We start from the raw sequence: 15,205 nt of genomic DNA, 5'->3' as shown, positions 1-15,205 counted from the left end.
GTCTCAAGGCTTTAATGAATACATGAAGTTGTTGCTGTGATGTAATTTGATGTTATAAACGTGTCCTTGATTTGTGTTCTTTTCTATTGGTTAGTTGCCGGAATATGTGTACAATGATCGCTGAAAATACAATAGAATGCAGTAACAGCAAGGAGTAGAGGAAAACATTACGCATTCATTCAAAACGTGGAAAGGATGGGTACTTGTGTGAATTTTTCTTAGTTATTCTGATTACTGGTTAGTGTGTGCAACAGTTATTCATTCTTATTTCTGGATGGTTTCGTATGTGTCTGTTGAAGGGTAGTGCAATTCCTGATATAGTTGTGTAGATCCATTTTCATTCCAACAAAGTGACGAAGTGAATTGATCAATTGTAATGACCACAACTTACTTTTCCTATCATTACCCTCATTTAGAGAGAGCCTTCGAAATTTTTATGGATTCTGGTGAGTTGGTATATTTTATAGTGGTGTAATGACTTGAGAAGAATTGTTTACAGAAAAGATTTTAACCAGTTCATTGGTTTCTAATATTGTAGGAAGTTAGAAGACATTATTGGGATATAACTGGAAGTATATGTGGGTCAAAATGGCATGAAGCACCGAAAGTTGCGTAAGCGGATGCGCTCGAAGCGATGCGAAGGAGCGTAGCGGTTAGGATCGAAGGGGATCCTTGTTAGCACCGTTCCTCGCTGCAGTTCGCATTCCGTAAAAATCGAGCTCTTTCTACACCATTTAGAGTATTTTTTGCATGAGTCCCGAAGAATTGTCTTCATTGAAATAGCACTATGTGCATACATCTACTGTTCTCCACCAGATTCTTATGTTGCTTGTGTTGACTTTTCTGTGCTAAGGGAGTGTCGCGAAACAGACGTAGTTGGGAAACCTGAAGTGAAGTATAAAAAGTTAGGGGTATAGATTACGAGCATGAGCGTGCCTGCACTCATCTCCACCTGATCGTCCCGAAAAGTGGCGTGGCAACGGCGTGCCTCCCTACGAGGTACGTGAGAACGCGTCCCATGTACACACTCCGGTCCTCTCAGCAGACTATTCGTTACTTTTATTGGTGAGGAGACCTCAGTGGCCTTCGCCAGCACGCTCGCGGACGCGGTGTGCACTCAGTCCTTATTTCTCGAAGTAAATATTAAAATCATTCGGGGTCCTACGATCTGAACATTAGTTTTGGAGGATCTATGACATGTTAGATAGAGTTACTAAGCGAAAAGAGTAAGCTAGAGTGTTGAGAAATAAGGGGCCTAATGAGTGCCCGCCACCCCCTACATTTTCCCCAGTATCTCTTTTCAGACCAGCGGTTGGCATATCAGACATCACTCGCTGCATATCAAGTAGTATCAAGTAAGTAAACAAGATGTGCGCGGCAGAGAAGGAAAAGTCAAGCGCTCCGAAAGGCACAAAGGTGAACATTTCTTCGTACAAGTTATGTGCTGTTGGAATTATTTTCGAATTATTTTTTTTTAATTTTGGTATTTCCTTGGACTTTGTTGATTTATACTCCACCTTTCTTCCTTAAATTTTTCTTCTGGTCATTATCTCACTAGGTAGTTAGTCACGAATACTACATGAGTTCTGCACTGTAACTCAATTTTTATACAGTTTTTACACAGTGAGATAGTGATAAATGTTTTCCACAGAATGTCATATTTGCAAATTGCATCTCGAATGAACATCCAAATGCGGTTTGATGGGATTCTTAAGGATATAGCGCTAGAAACTATTTTTCCTAAACACCCCTTGCTAGTCTTGATCAGAATGTTCAAGAGATGTACATTAGCATTGTTTATTTTTATCATGTTCATAGATTCCACTCTGTTTTTTTTTCAAGATTTCAAATTCGTCTATTTTTTGTTAGCGTAGCTGTTGGAATGAAGCTAACCTTTTTTCACACTCGAATCTGTCGACATTTTCTTTGGTTTCCTTTTTTTTTGAATTCTATAACGAGAGTGTGCATTTCTGATGAAAAGGAAGTTACGCCGCTACGCTTTATTGCTATCAATTCATTTTTTCTTAGAGCCATTATTTTCATTTTAGGTGGTGTTAAGGAGGCTTCCACGCGACATGACAGAAGCTGAACTAATGACCAAGCTTGGACAAACCCCACCGTCGATATACACATATTTTGTGCCGGCTGATAAGGAGTGAGTTGTTCTGAAGTGTTAGCAACGGTACCTTAGTTTCTCAAATCTATCTAAAATGGTATAGGAATTTCCCTTTGGATTGAAAAAAGTGTCTTTGTTTTGATTCTTTTTTGTGTTTTAGTAACACTTCTATTAAGACTAAGTTTGTGCGAATTAGAATTGAATCAATTCTTCTTTTTTTCCTATTTTGTATTGTTACTGGAGTATGTATGATGAGCTCTTTGCATTTTAACTCATTTTTATTCAAAAATGGAAATTCGTTGCTCAGCATTTTCTTTTCGATTGATCTACAAGTTTCAGTGTTCCCTTTCTTTACAGTTTGTTACACTGGAGACTTTTATTTCGACTTGTGTTTTCTGTTTCATTTTTCTATATAATGCCAATTATGGTATGAATGATGTTGACATTAGACGTTTGTCTTTATATTGGGAACAATGTCTGAAATCCACTAATTTTTAAAGGATGGAACCATTTGCTTACTCTCGATGCTACTTCACCTTCGTCAAAAATTCTGAAGTATTAGAATTCAGCCGTAAATGGAACGGCTATCGGTTTGCGGATTCAAACGGTGATTTCTGATAATTGCGTTGTGTCAGCCAAAGATTTTCGCTTCACATTTCTTCAGGTAACTACTCAGCGGCGATGGTTGAGCTAACATCGAATGATCGTATACCACGCAAGCCACGAAGTGATGTAGCAAAAGATCCGAAATGCGGTACCATAGAGAACGGTAATCGATCTCGATTATCTGACAAATGAATCGGGTTAATGCATGCTTACATTATGATTCCAGAAATTGAATATAAGCAGTTCATGCACGATCTTGAAGTTGAATACGAAATGGCCAGGTTATCACTGGATGAGCAGTTGCTGCATGCACAACAGTTGAGGTTGGATGCAAAAGGTGAGGAAGTGATCACCAGTCTAGTGAGATTGAAATGTACGCATGAGAAACTGTGGAGTTGCTAAAAACGAATGTGATGATAGCGTACTTTTCTTAATGGAATGATGGTGTCTCCCACATGGAAAGCGTAAGCAGAAATATGAGAGCTGATCTTCATGTGTTTTTCAACTTGATATTGAATCGCGTCTTTGCTGGAAGTGAGGCGTTTTTGCAGTTCTTATGAGCATCTGCTTAATTCTGCAAATCTCCGTTGATTGGGTTTTAGTTAGTGTAATTTCCCCACTCTCTTCATCATGGATGCTTATGAATGCTCAAAACTATTTAAGCATCTGCTGTTCAACCTACCCCTCTGACACAATACATAATAAAAGAAATGGAGGCCAAAGCACAGCGCAAAGCGGTGAATTTTTGAGCACTTTGTTTCGATCAAAAATTAGCCACGGATCACCGATTTGGTATTGTCTGCAGGAAAGACGTCGCGCGGGCCGATCAGGATTCGATCGATATGATGCACCGAATGCTGAGAGAAAGGGTGGTGTGCTTGAGATAAAGAACAGTTCTCGAGGTTGGGGACCACGATCATTGCGTTCGAATGCGGTGGAGGACAAAGAGAAGGGAAAAACAGAAAAGTAAGGAATTCTTTATTTCTGTTCAATTAGCATTCTCTGTTCCGATATACCTAATGCATCATTTTTATAGTAATAACAAGGATACGGGAAAAGAAACAGGCACGAAAGAAGAAGAACCAGTTGACCATTTGGCAAGACTTTTCGCGAATGCGAAGAAAATGCCAGTTACTACTGAGCCCAGAGAAAAGAAACCGGTCTCTTCATCTGGAAAATTCGAGAAGCAGTCGCTAAAACTTAGGAGAGAGCGTGGAAAGGGAAAGCCAGAGAGTGCCGTGGAAAAGAAAGAAGATGGGGGTTAGTAGCTTGCTATATCGTTGATCAAGTTCCAATGTTCACTTCCATCAGGAGAAAAAGCGGTGGAAAGTCACAAAGGGTCTGAGGATAGCGAAGCAAAGGGAACCATGGGCCTTGATTCACCCTTAAAAAAAGTTCCACCTCCGAAGCGCGATCCTGCTGAGCGGCAAAGAAGAAGAGAAGGCTTGTAGCATAATGTTTACGTTCTTGCCTTTTTTCATAGCGCTATATTTTAGGACAGACATCGCGTCCTGTCAAAAAACCTTCAGAACGACTTCTTGCAGCACTGGGGGCTGCAACTGCATCGAGTCGGTCGGCGGCAGCCTCATCTAACTCTGATTTTAAATCGAAGAAGTACTCGGAGAGAAATCGACGCAAGGGTAAGCTTTTTTTCGAGACGATCTTCACAAAAATCTTCTGCTGGTCTGAAGATGTAGAGTAGCTTATTTTTTCGAACATCTATTCGATTCATGCTTCAGATGAATCTGAAAAAGATGAAAAAGATTCTGCAGACGTTCCAAATGCTAGCTGATAAGGATGTACTGTACAATGGAATCTTTTACATTATCACACAATTGACAAAGTTTGGTTCTGTTAGGTAATCAAATGTACTATTACCGCCTTCCCTACACAATTCATCCTTGATAGCCGAGGAACCAAAATAAACTGATCGGGAATATGTGCTTTTACACATCCGAATATCTGCACGTGTTTCCCTAGTTTCTCAACGTTCTTTCAAGATTTTTTATTTACTTTTTTTGCCTGCTATCTTGGGTGATTTCCGTTGTTCGTAATTACTCTGTATCTTCAAGGTTTTCTGAATGTCATCCTCATCTCACCTTCTCTTTCTTGGCGTGAGACAAATTCTGTTAATGCTTCTAAGAGTTATTTCTGCCAACTGCAGCTATTCTTTCGAAACAAGCTATTTTTGGGTGTCACCACCTTCTTCTAAAGGGGTACCGAAACCTTTTGGGTATCGAAACCTTTTGCTAGATGGAAGCTCCTTTGTCACTTTTTTGATACCGTAGTTTTCGGTAGATTAGTGTTTTTTTTTTATCGCTTGGGTTGTGCTTTTGAATTGTCTACGCATAAGTGACAGTGTCGGCCGCAGGAATTTTTCCTTGAAGGAGCAAGGAGGCGTGGTACAGAATATAAGTGAGTGTTTAAAAAGCAGTAATTAAAATAAAGAAATGGAAGTAAGTAAGCCAAATACAAATCTCGAAATTGTCTTACAAAGATTTTCGACTTATTGCCTCTTTTTCGTCGGCCGAGGGAAGCTGTCATCCTCCTTTCCGTCGGAGCGCCAGTTGTTTGTCCAAATCATGCACATGTACCGTGCGCAAAATTTATTCATTAAAATTGTTATGGTTTCTGACATTCGGAACATCAGGAAGTCATTTATGGTTACGGTATCATTTGTACAAATACTCCTGGTGATAATATACTGTGAAGAATCCTTATCTTTTCTCTGAATAAAATATCCTTGAAGATATACTAGTGTTTACTGTTCACTGTTTTTATCTCACTTTTATAGAACAAAGTCAAGCATTTGTTGGGATCTCCTGAACAGGAGGTCGTAAGAGGTCTGGGAGGCAAGAGTAAGGTCGTAAGTAGAGTGAGAAGGTGAGGAAAGAAATTAACAGAGCAAAGAGAAAAGAAGGAGAGGGTGTTCGCTGTTAAGCAGGGTGCGAAATTTGGTAATTTGATATTTACTTTGGTGAGAGGCCCGGCGATATCAGTGAACAATGTCGCCGTAAGATGCAGCGCGGGTTTGTGCCGTTTTCATCGAAGCGATCAAAGATCAACGGAAGTGAAATCTTCGCAGTTCTAAAGGGCTTAATGGAAGATCCAAAAAAAGGTGTGTTTTGGTATCATCGCTAAAAAAAAGCAATTCCGAAGAAATATAGGTTGATACGTACGTGAACCAGGAAACACAGAAGAAATTCAGTACTCAGTTGCACTATTCACGCCAATTTTTTGAGTTTTCTCATATTCATCTCCCTACGACACCATAACAATTCTATCAAGTTTTTCTTGGCAATAACATGTATCGTCGAGATTATACTAGCTATTGGATTGCTTTTCTTGAGCTCTACGGGGTATTTGTGCTCGGAAGTTAGCCTCGTGTGTCAATAAATAAATAAATATTCAATGAATATTACTAAACGAAAAAAAAACACATCTACAACTGGAGATAGAGATAGGATTAATACAAAATAAGCTCCATCCGTTGATGAATACCAACACTCACTGTAAATTTCATGCAAAATAATTTTGCACTGTTGTAAAGGCCGATCTTTTCTATATTTCAGCGAACTTTGGTGCTTCTAGCTTTCGTAGCTTTCTGAAACCCAGTTGAGAAAAATGGTAAATTTTTCCTATTATTTTTGAATATTTCAGAAGTAGCTTTTGTGAGAACAAGGGCACCTGAAGAGTCAGGTGGTGTGTTTTTGCTAAAATACAACCAAAAAAACTAAGTTTGGTCAAGTTTTTTTTTTACCAATAGGAAGAGATCAGCATCCGTTTTTTGGTAACATTATTGTTTTTTTTTTATCAACACTCTCTTCAAACTTTTTTATCCGAAAATTGAGCATAGGAAAGATTTTATGGTTTTAAAACTTCAATATTTGGAGAAAACAAACTTGATTTTACATCTATGTTTTTCTCAAATCTCAGCAATTTGAAAACATTATTCGAAATGTGAGTTTCCTTCTTTTTCAACTGTTAACAAAGAATGATGTGCTAACATGGAATGAACATGAAATGACGTGAATGTCACGATTGTAGTGATAAAAATAACGTTCTATGTCAGATCGCGTAAACTGTTGGCTACTATGTATTGTATTTAAGCAGCCGTTCGTACGTTGTTTCCTCTTTTTGAAGAAAAGATGTTAGCAGCATTAGGACCATAGAAACCCATTCTAATCTATATATATATATATATATATATATATATATATATATATATATATACTCACACACACACACACCATGATGCAGCGGATTTATCAGTCGCGTTACCGTAATCTCGCAACGAGAAAAGTGTGAAATTTCCATATTTTCGGCTGCGCGTCAGAATGAGAATGACTTCGAAGAAAGTCGAGTAACCCAGCTACTACTTCATGAAGACCGATCTGGTTTGAAATATGTTATAGGGAAGGAAGCCTGCTCATTCTGATCAATTTATCACGTCAAATTTATTAGGAAGGGAGAGAGGTCGTTTTCAGTAGTGTTTGGAGTGTTTTTTTTTTCCGCATATACACGCTCGACCCTGCTTATAAGACAACCCATGTTAGAAAATGGGTTGCGCGGTACTAACAAGGTTGATAAAGGCTCATTTTGTTTTTCCATCAGGATAAACTTACCACTTTCATCATTATGCCGTCATTTAAATGAACTTTGAAGTCACGGGCAGCTTTAACGTCAGTGTATCTACTCAGAAAAACGGTGATCTTGGTTGAAATCATTCATTGAGACAACTAAAAAAAAAAACGAAAGCGTTTTCATTATTAAGGGGTGAAGTCTGTGTGGCGAAGGCGAGGGCTCAGAAATGTGAACAGATTTTGATGCGATTATAATGTAACATAGTGCTTGGAGCTTTGTGAAGTAGAAATTTGTCAGTTATTTAAAAAAAAAGACTGTATTTTCCTCCATAATGTTTTGTTTTTTGATGTTTTCAAGACAAGATTATGGGACTTCGGCAGCAAATTTAGTGATGCTGTGATGTGATATGATGCAGAAATATAGATGCTGAACAAAAAGTGAAAAAAAAAAATTAATAGGGGTGTTTCAGAAGTTTAATGAAGTGAAGTGGTTCAGTGGTTTGTTCCATGATTTCGGGGAGGTACGAGGGCTTGTAGTCGTTAGGTACGCCCTGCGTTAAGATAATATTAGCAGTGACTTCTCTTGCGGAAACGATATCCTTGCAAGTACAAGTCCTATTTACAAGTATTAAAGGATTGATAGAATTCCTTAAACTAGCTGATTACTCTATGATTCGGCCGAGCTTGCTGCAGCTGTATTAATGCCATCTACTGGCTATTTCAGGTTGGTCACTACTTTTAGAATTCACTTCCTCGCAGGGAATAGTGTTCCTTGCAGGTACTTAGCGTCGAATGAGGTTAGAAACAAGCACATTATTGGACACTTTACGAGCAGCACTTGTAACATTCGGAATGCTGTTGATGGCATCATCGTTTTGCAAAACCAATACAAAACCTGACAAGCTAGCAGATAGGCGCTCTGGGGAAAGTAAAGAAGACCAACAGGTAGTATCTGCATTGGATTCGTTTTTCTGTCGAATTACATGTTGATCATGAAACGAAGTACACCAGTGCACCGTAGACAACAGCCATTCAAGTAAGAGTAATCTATCCCATACCGCCTTGAGCGCAGCCGGTTACGCATCTATGTTTTGACACTACTATATACATTGTCAGCAAAAACCCCTACCATCAGCTGCTTCATCGACCGTAATCCTGTTAGTGGCAGGCTTTTCTAGCTACGGCGCACCATTTCGACGCCGGTGGACCAATCGCACCCGATTTTATAGCTATCTGGCCTCGGCGCACCATTTCGACGCCGTGGGAGCCGTCCCATCCCATTTTATAGCTTTTCGGCTACGGCGCACCAACTCGACGGCGGTGGACCCGTTGCACCTCCTTTTTCGAATTTCGTGACTGACACATACGTGACAGAATAAGCCCGTTATTATATACGAGTCTGAACGTTCGGCTAACGCCGGACTTCACACTTTCTGTGCTTCGGTCGCGTTCACTGATCAATGAAAATTAATGGTAGCGACATTTACTGTGAAATTAGATTGGTGCCTTTCTAATAATACTTTCTTCTTTTTCTGTATAAAATTAGGGCAAAATTTCATAGATTCCTTTCTAAAAGTTCCACATTTGGAGATCATTCAAAAGTCATCTTTAAATACATAATCCTTAGATACCAACATAATGCAGACAAAATTTGAAAATATTACTCGAAGTATGGATTTTCCTCCTGATTTCTCCAACAGTTATCACAGAATTATGTTTTAACATAAAATGACGTGAACAACATCATCGTACTCATAAAGAAAACGTTCCACGTCAGATCATGTAAACTGGTGGGTACTATTTAAGCAGCGGGTTTCATTCGTGTATCCTCTTTCTGAGAAAGGCATGTAACCAAGTTGAGGCAAAGATGCAAGAAAATAGAAACGCGGAGGAATTCTAGAAGCGAAAAGCAGCGTGAAGTGTGGTCAGAGCTATTAAACAGTTGCAACGCACCATTCTGACGCCTCAGGACCCGTCCACCCCATTTTGTAGCTGGCGTCGGTGCACCAATTCTACGCTGGTAGACCAATTGCACCCTCTTTTTGGAATTTCGTTTCACACACACACACACACACACACACACACACACACACACACACACACACACACACACACACACACACACACACACACACACACACACACACATACACACACACATACACACACACACACATACACACACACACACACACACACACACACTCACATACACACACACTCACATACACACACACACCCACACACACACACACACCCACACACACACACACACACGTGGGAGACTAAGCCTGTTATTATATAGCATGATCATGCTATATAATAACAAGCTTAGTTGGGGCCGCGTATACGAGGCTGATTGCTACGTGCACGTGGTGGCCCTGCTTTAACTAAACGCAATCAGGCGTTCGAGTGTACGCATTGGGAACGTACGAGCTATTATATGGCGAAAGCTTCCCATACATTGCAAAAAGGTGCTGTCGTCCAGCACACCGCCAAAGCCCATAACCTGAAAGGTCAACTGCCTGAAGGGAGGATGGAATCTTTGGCAACAACCATTCGTTTCATCACGCTGAACTGCCGAACACTATCGAGTGAACCCCAACAAGCCGCTCTATCCAGACTTCTGCGATATCTCTGTGTGCCTCTTGCTGCACTGCAGGAAACACGCATGAGAGGTCGGCCCGTCATCAGCCTTGAAAATTACACCATATACTGCGGTGATGCTGATAAGAACAAAGTAGGTGGCTGCGCGATAGCTGTGAGGAACGATTACAGGAACCTGGTGGAGAAATTTGGCTCAACGTCGTCTAGATGCGCCTTTCTACGACTGCGGGATAGCAGAGGACAAAAACTCTGGATCGTAAGTGCTCACGCACCTACGGAGACCGCTGAGGACAACAGTAAGGACGCCTTCTATGATGAACTCAATGCGTTGATGTCTAAAATACGAAGCCAGCAGGTGGTCAATCGACGCAAATGCGAAGATGGAACTCGAACAGCAATCCGATGTGCTAAGAAAATGGTACTATGCAGCGGAGCGCACGTCGGACAACGGTGACCGTCTGGTCGACTTGTGCGAACAGACGGGCCTTATCATCGCTTCCACGTTTAAGAGGAATTATCGACGCCATCAGCTCACGTGACAGGGGTCAACCCTTTTAACGCCTGAAGAGCAGCGCAAGCGGAAGATGAGGACTCTTAAATTTCAGCTCGACTACGTTCTGGCGAGGAACATTCCTCAGTCAGATATCCGAAAATCTAGAGCTGTTTGGGACGTCGCGTTCGATTCTGACCACCGTCCAGTTCTTCTCAGCTTCAAGCTACGGTTCCACAAGAGAAACCGAGGAGTTCCTCTTCAACCGAAAATCGACATGGCAGGTCTGAAAGACGATGAATGCAGAAGAAAATTCCGCCAACGTGTGTCTATTCATGTTGGAGTACGGACCAGGAAGAAGCTTAGCGATGCGGATTCCTTCACAAAGTGCAAGGGAAACGCTTCCGGTTCTATTGCCGCGGAGGAAGTTTGCCTTTGCATCTGCGGAAACAAAATCCACACACAATTCTGTATGTGTCGCGCCCAGCGCTGGTGACTTCAACCAGGAAAAGCGTCTTAGAAGGAAGCTGCGTCGTCAACTGCAACAGGACCGCGATAACGAGTGGACGCCAAGAGCGATGGAGTTTGAGAAGGCGTGAGAGGACGGGAACCCGCGGAAAGCCTATGCTCTACTAAAACAGTATAGTGGCAAAATGAAAAGATGTTCTCCTGTCCTCAACACTGCCAATGGAGTAGCTGTCGGTGAAGCACCCCTTTCAATTTGGAGGGAACACTTCAAGACCTTGCTGAACCGGCAAGCGCCGTCAGCTCCTGAACTCGGGCACGCTATCGTAAGACCGACATATGCGGTTAACGAGGAGCCACCGACCGAGTCGGAGGTTCTAGTCTGTATTCAAAAAATGAAGAATGGAAAATCTGGTGGAGACGACTGGATTAGCGCAGAAATGCTAAAATATCTTGAGATGACAAAGATCATCCGTTCAGTGTGGATAAACGAAAGGATACCTGATTCGTGGAGACACGCCATCATAATTCCCCTCCACAAGAAGTTATCTATCACGGACCCAAGGGATTATCGAGGAATCTCTTTGCTGCGTGTTATAAACAAGGTACTGGAGCGCATTATCCTGGACTGATTCATTAAACATCGCGAAGAAACAATGCGAGATGAGCAAACTGGTTTTCGTCCTGGCCGATCTACGATTGACCAAGTGTTCTTCGTTAAAAGTGTGATCGAAATCTGGCAGCGGTATTCGAAGCAAATGCAACTAGCGTTTCTGGACTTTGAAGCCGCGTTCGACTCTCCTCACCGAGGACGTCTTCTAAACGGTCTCCGCGCCGATGGAGTACCAGGAAAGTTCGTTCACTAGCTTGATGACATGAATCAACGAATAACTTCTGCAGTTCGAGCACCAGCTGGATATACAACACCTTTGGTAAGTGGTAACAGGAGTAAGACAAGAAGCAGTGGCAGGACCTTTCTGTTCAATTTCGCAATCGACGACATTATGCGAAGAAGACCAGTGACCAGTGACCCGGAGACCAGTGTCCTGCCGACATTGTCTTAGCACCATCAGGGTGCCCCTTGACTGACCTCGAGTACGCCGACGATGTCGTTATATTCGCGGAAAGCAGCAACATGTTGTCAACCTTGTATCGATGTTGGGTGCAGCCTATGGATTACGTCTACTACACCCTGATAAATGCAAGCAGATGTAGATCTCCTCGAGACCACGAACGGGAATCAGGGTGGACGGACAACCGATAGAACTCGTCGATGAGTTCTGTTACCTGGGCTGTACGCTGAAGAACAACGGCAGCTACGAGAGAGATGTTCAGCAAAGGTGCGCTAAGGCCATTTCTGCATTTAAGTCCTCAACGAAATGTCTGTGGTCGACCCTCATCACCAACGAAGTCAAGCTGCGAATCTACATATCCGCAATTCGCCCCATCATGATGTACGGATCGGAGACTCGGGCTGCACCGTTTACGTTGATGGAGAGGCTTGATTGCACGGGAAGGAAGCTGATTAGACCGCTGCTTAGCTACTTCTGGCCTAGTGTATGCCACCATGAGGATCTTCACGTAGAAATTGATGTTGTATACCGGCGGATGACATGTGGAAGATATCAACATTTTGCGCTACCATCGAAAGTGGTCTTCGCTTCTTTGGTCAGATATATTAAAAAGACCGGCAGATCGCCTTGTCCACCGAGTTCTGAGGAGTTTGTTGGGTTCGAGCTGGAAGAAGCCACTTGGCCAAGAGCGGAAGTTTTGGACTAAGGTGGTGAAAGAGGACCTGAGAACACTCGGCGTGTATAGACAGTCGGGCGAGACTTAAACTTTCGCAAGATATGGAATAGCGACGAATGGATTGACTCCGTGCAAGCTCTCACAGATAATCGAGAAGGTTGGGCATAGCTATGTTCAAGGACGGCACACCTCGGCGAAGGTACGGGTAATCGCGTCAGACGATCACATCAGTCCACCGATTAAGCAAGTAAATCATTTGAGTGGCGATATCATAATTAATTGGTAGTGGGTCGCGAACAAGTACAAAAGCTTTAACGATAGTGATCGCTTCGATTCTGGTAATTAGTAAGCCATAGTCGGTTTCGTTACTATCAACAGTCCAGCTACATTCCCATCCGCAAATCTTATCATTCCTCGTGGTCGCTCATTGAATGGAGCGTATCATGATTTTGACGTGATGCGGGAACTACAGCAAAAGCTTGGTGTTGAGGTTATAGATTACGTAAACCAGCGCTTCTAAGCGCACGCTTCGATTTCCTCTGCTGCCTATACATTGATTTCACCTGAACAGGATGTGGCGCGCGCAAATGGGTGTCACCTCGCAACTCACTTCATAGTAAGAAGCGTCGTCTTTCAAGCCGTTTGTTTACAACGATTAGGGAAAGATGAGCGAAACCATGCTGGTTTCTGTAATCTATCATCCCGCCGTGGTTTCCGCACCATGTCAAAATCGTGGTACGCTGCCTTTAAGACTGTCGGTAGAGTTTGCAAGAGCGATGACGATTTCGCACGAAGCCGTTACTTTACCTACTTATGCAACAGTTCTGAAATATCTCAAAAGTTTCAATGGAATTGTGTGGTTTTCGTTTAATGATAAGTGAATAATTTGTTAGGATTGTGGTAAACTGCCATGAGGATTGTCAAGTTTGGAATGTAATGAGGTGGAGCCACCTCACCGAGATAATGTACTAATTTCTAATTTGTAGGCCGCTATTGATTGTCGAAGTGAAGAGAAGTGTCTCTTGTGGAAGTTACCAATTAGTTATTATTAGTTATTAAACTAAAATCTTCCCCTGTACTCGCTCTAGGATACTCCTCTTTAGCAGCTATAGTGAACCTTCTAGCTTAATAAAACTGTTTTTTTATCTTTTCAGAAACTGGAAACGTCCCTCAATTCAGGCAGCTCCTCGAAAATGAGCTCGTCCTCTTTAGCAGAATCAAAGAGAGCCAAAAGTGCTCTGGAGAGTGATAGCGAGAGTACAAAGACTGCAACTGGTCTTGAACAGATCTCGAAGAAATACGAGAAGAGTGACGCAAAGGAAAAAGTTAATGAAGAGAAGAATTTCATGAAAACGCAGAATTTAATCCAAAGCCACAAGAATGTAGTAGTTGAAAAGAAAAGAAATGCCGAAAAGGTTGAAAGGATTAGTAAAGAGGATAAAGCTGGGAAGGGTAATGGAGCAGTAGAACAAAAAGGGCTCGAAGTGAAAACTGGTGAGGAACTGGTTCCTTCTGTGATCAAGCCAGTACCGGTTGACTGCGCTGCACTGCCGCCATGGATTTTGGAGGAAGCAGAAGGGAAAACGCAAGAATTACTGCCTGAAGATGAAAAACCGCTGGAACAGTCGAAAACAGCTCTGAAATCTGGGAAGAGGACTGCTATATCGATTGGTGAGGGTCAACAAGTTCGGGCTAAGTCGAGTGAGTTGCCATCGAAGAGATGGGTGTACAAACCAAGGAAACCAGAAGAATACGTGTCTCTGTTTGCCGGTTCTCTAACACCAAAGCTGGCTGCTACTGCAAAAACAGTGCTTCTGGCAAATCCTCCTTTGGGTGGTGGGTCAGCTGCTGTATTCAAATGGGATACGCAGCAGTCATTGATTACATCGACACCAGTGGAGGTGCACACTGCACTTGTAAAGTCTCCATCATCTGCACTTCCGGAGCTGCCAAGTTCTGGTTTCAAATTCCCAGCAACGTTTCAGTCGAAATCAGCCATCGAACTATGTCCTAAGGGTCGAGCGCAGCAAGCCGAATCGTCAACCGTCGTCAAATCGACTTCTTCGCCTTCACCCACGTCACAAGCAAAGGCGGAAGCAGTTGTAAGTGGAGTTTGGGTCTGACAGAATATTAGACAAAAAATTGTTGGTATCGGCTTTGGAAAAATCAAAAAATTAGAATTGTATCCTATTCTAAAGGTTTAATAAAAGTTGTTTCACTCTAAGCAACTTCACAACGTAAAAAGCGCATTAATTAAAAGATTGATCCTGGAGTTTATGCAAGTTTGGCATCTGCATGTATCTTTAATTAGAGATCTAGATTGCAGTTTCACTTAAGTTTAATTTTTCTTGTCTTGACTTTTTTGAACTCTCTAAAGTCAAATTAGATTTTATGCGACATATGTGTCTTTTTTATGATTACATTACTCCACTGCATTCCTCTTAACTTAAGATGGGCTGACTTGTATACCCGAAATTGTTGGCTTTGTATAGATACCATTAACGACTGTGAATTTTTGCAAGTTTAAATGAACTTATTGCTGAGAAGGGACTATTTCTACCTCAACACTATTAATTTTAGAGCGTGCTA

The 15,205-nt window shown here is 41.9% G+C and overlaps 6 protein-coding genes across 7 annotated transcripts; all 6 read left to right on the top strand.

The window, feature by feature from the left end:
* Positions 1-1,368: 1,368 nt before the first annotated feature.
* On the top strand, positions 1,369-4,514 carry RB195_005823 (uncharacterized protein; the record flags this gene model as incomplete). Its single annotated transcript, XM_013444565.2, has 11 exons — positions 1,369-1,416; positions 2,049-2,155; positions 2,617-2,723; positions 2,781-2,885; positions 2,949-3,059; positions 3,386-3,459; positions 3,528-3,688; positions 3,759-3,982; positions 4,034-4,165; positions 4,219-4,362; positions 4,462-4,514. 11 exons carry the CDS (start codon positions 1,369-1,371, stop codon positions 4,512-4,514), a joined length of 1,266 nt encoding a protein of 421 aa, XP_013300019.2.
* Positions 4,515-8,097: 3,583 nt separating this feature from the next.
* On the top strand, positions 8,098-14,739 carry RB195_005818 (uncharacterized protein; the record flags this gene model as incomplete). Of its 2 annotated transcripts, XM_064178567.1 has the most annotated exons (2): positions 8,098-8,250; positions 13,771-14,739. In XM_064178567.1, the coding sequence occupies 2 exons, from the start codon at positions 8,098-8,100 to the stop codon at positions 14,737-14,739; spliced, it is 1,122 nt and encodes a 373-aa protein (XP_064035602.1). The 2 variants fall into 2 exon arrangements, with proteins under 2 accessions (XP_064035602.1, XP_013300018.2); XM_013444564.2 differs by lacking the exon at positions 8,098-8,250 and having other exon boundaries at positions 13,810-14,739.
* RB195_005822 (uncharacterized protein) lies at positions 9,749-10,366 on the top strand (the record flags this gene model as incomplete). Its single annotated transcript, XM_064178571.1, has 1 exon — positions 9,749-10,366. One exon carries the CDS (start codon positions 9,749-9,751, stop codon positions 10,364-10,366), a length of 618 nt encoding a protein of 205 aa, XP_064035606.1.
* On the top strand, positions 10,497-10,898 carry RB195_005821 (uncharacterized protein; the record flags this gene model as incomplete). The annotated part of the gene is made up of 1 exon (XM_064178570.1): positions 10,497-10,898. The coding sequence occupies one exon, from the start codon at positions 10,497-10,499 to the stop codon at positions 10,896-10,898; it is 402 nt and encodes a 133-aa protein (XP_064035605.1).
* Positions 11,056-11,499, top strand: RB195_005820 (uncharacterized protein; the record flags this gene model as incomplete). The annotated part of the gene is made up of 1 exon (XM_064178569.1): positions 11,056-11,499. One exon carries the CDS (start codon positions 11,056-11,058, stop codon positions 11,497-11,499), a length of 444 nt encoding a protein of 147 aa, XP_064035604.1.
* On the top strand, positions 11,524-12,646 carry RB195_005819 (uncharacterized protein; the record flags this gene model as incomplete). Its single annotated transcript, XM_064178568.1, has 2 exons — positions 11,524-11,720; positions 12,112-12,646. The coding sequence occupies 2 exons, from the start codon at positions 11,524-11,526 to the stop codon at positions 12,644-12,646; spliced, it is 732 nt and encodes a 243-aa protein (XP_064035603.1).
* Positions 14,740-15,205: the final 466 nt, after the last annotated feature.

Source organism: Necator americanus, chromosome I (genome assembly GCF_031761385.1).
Source record: "Necator americanus strain Aroian chromosome I, whole genome shotgun sequence".
NCBI lineage: Eukaryota > Metazoa > Nematoda > Chromadorea > Rhabditida > Ancylostomatidae > Necator > Necator americanus.
This window is presented reverse-complemented; position numbering and strand designations above follow the sequence as displayed.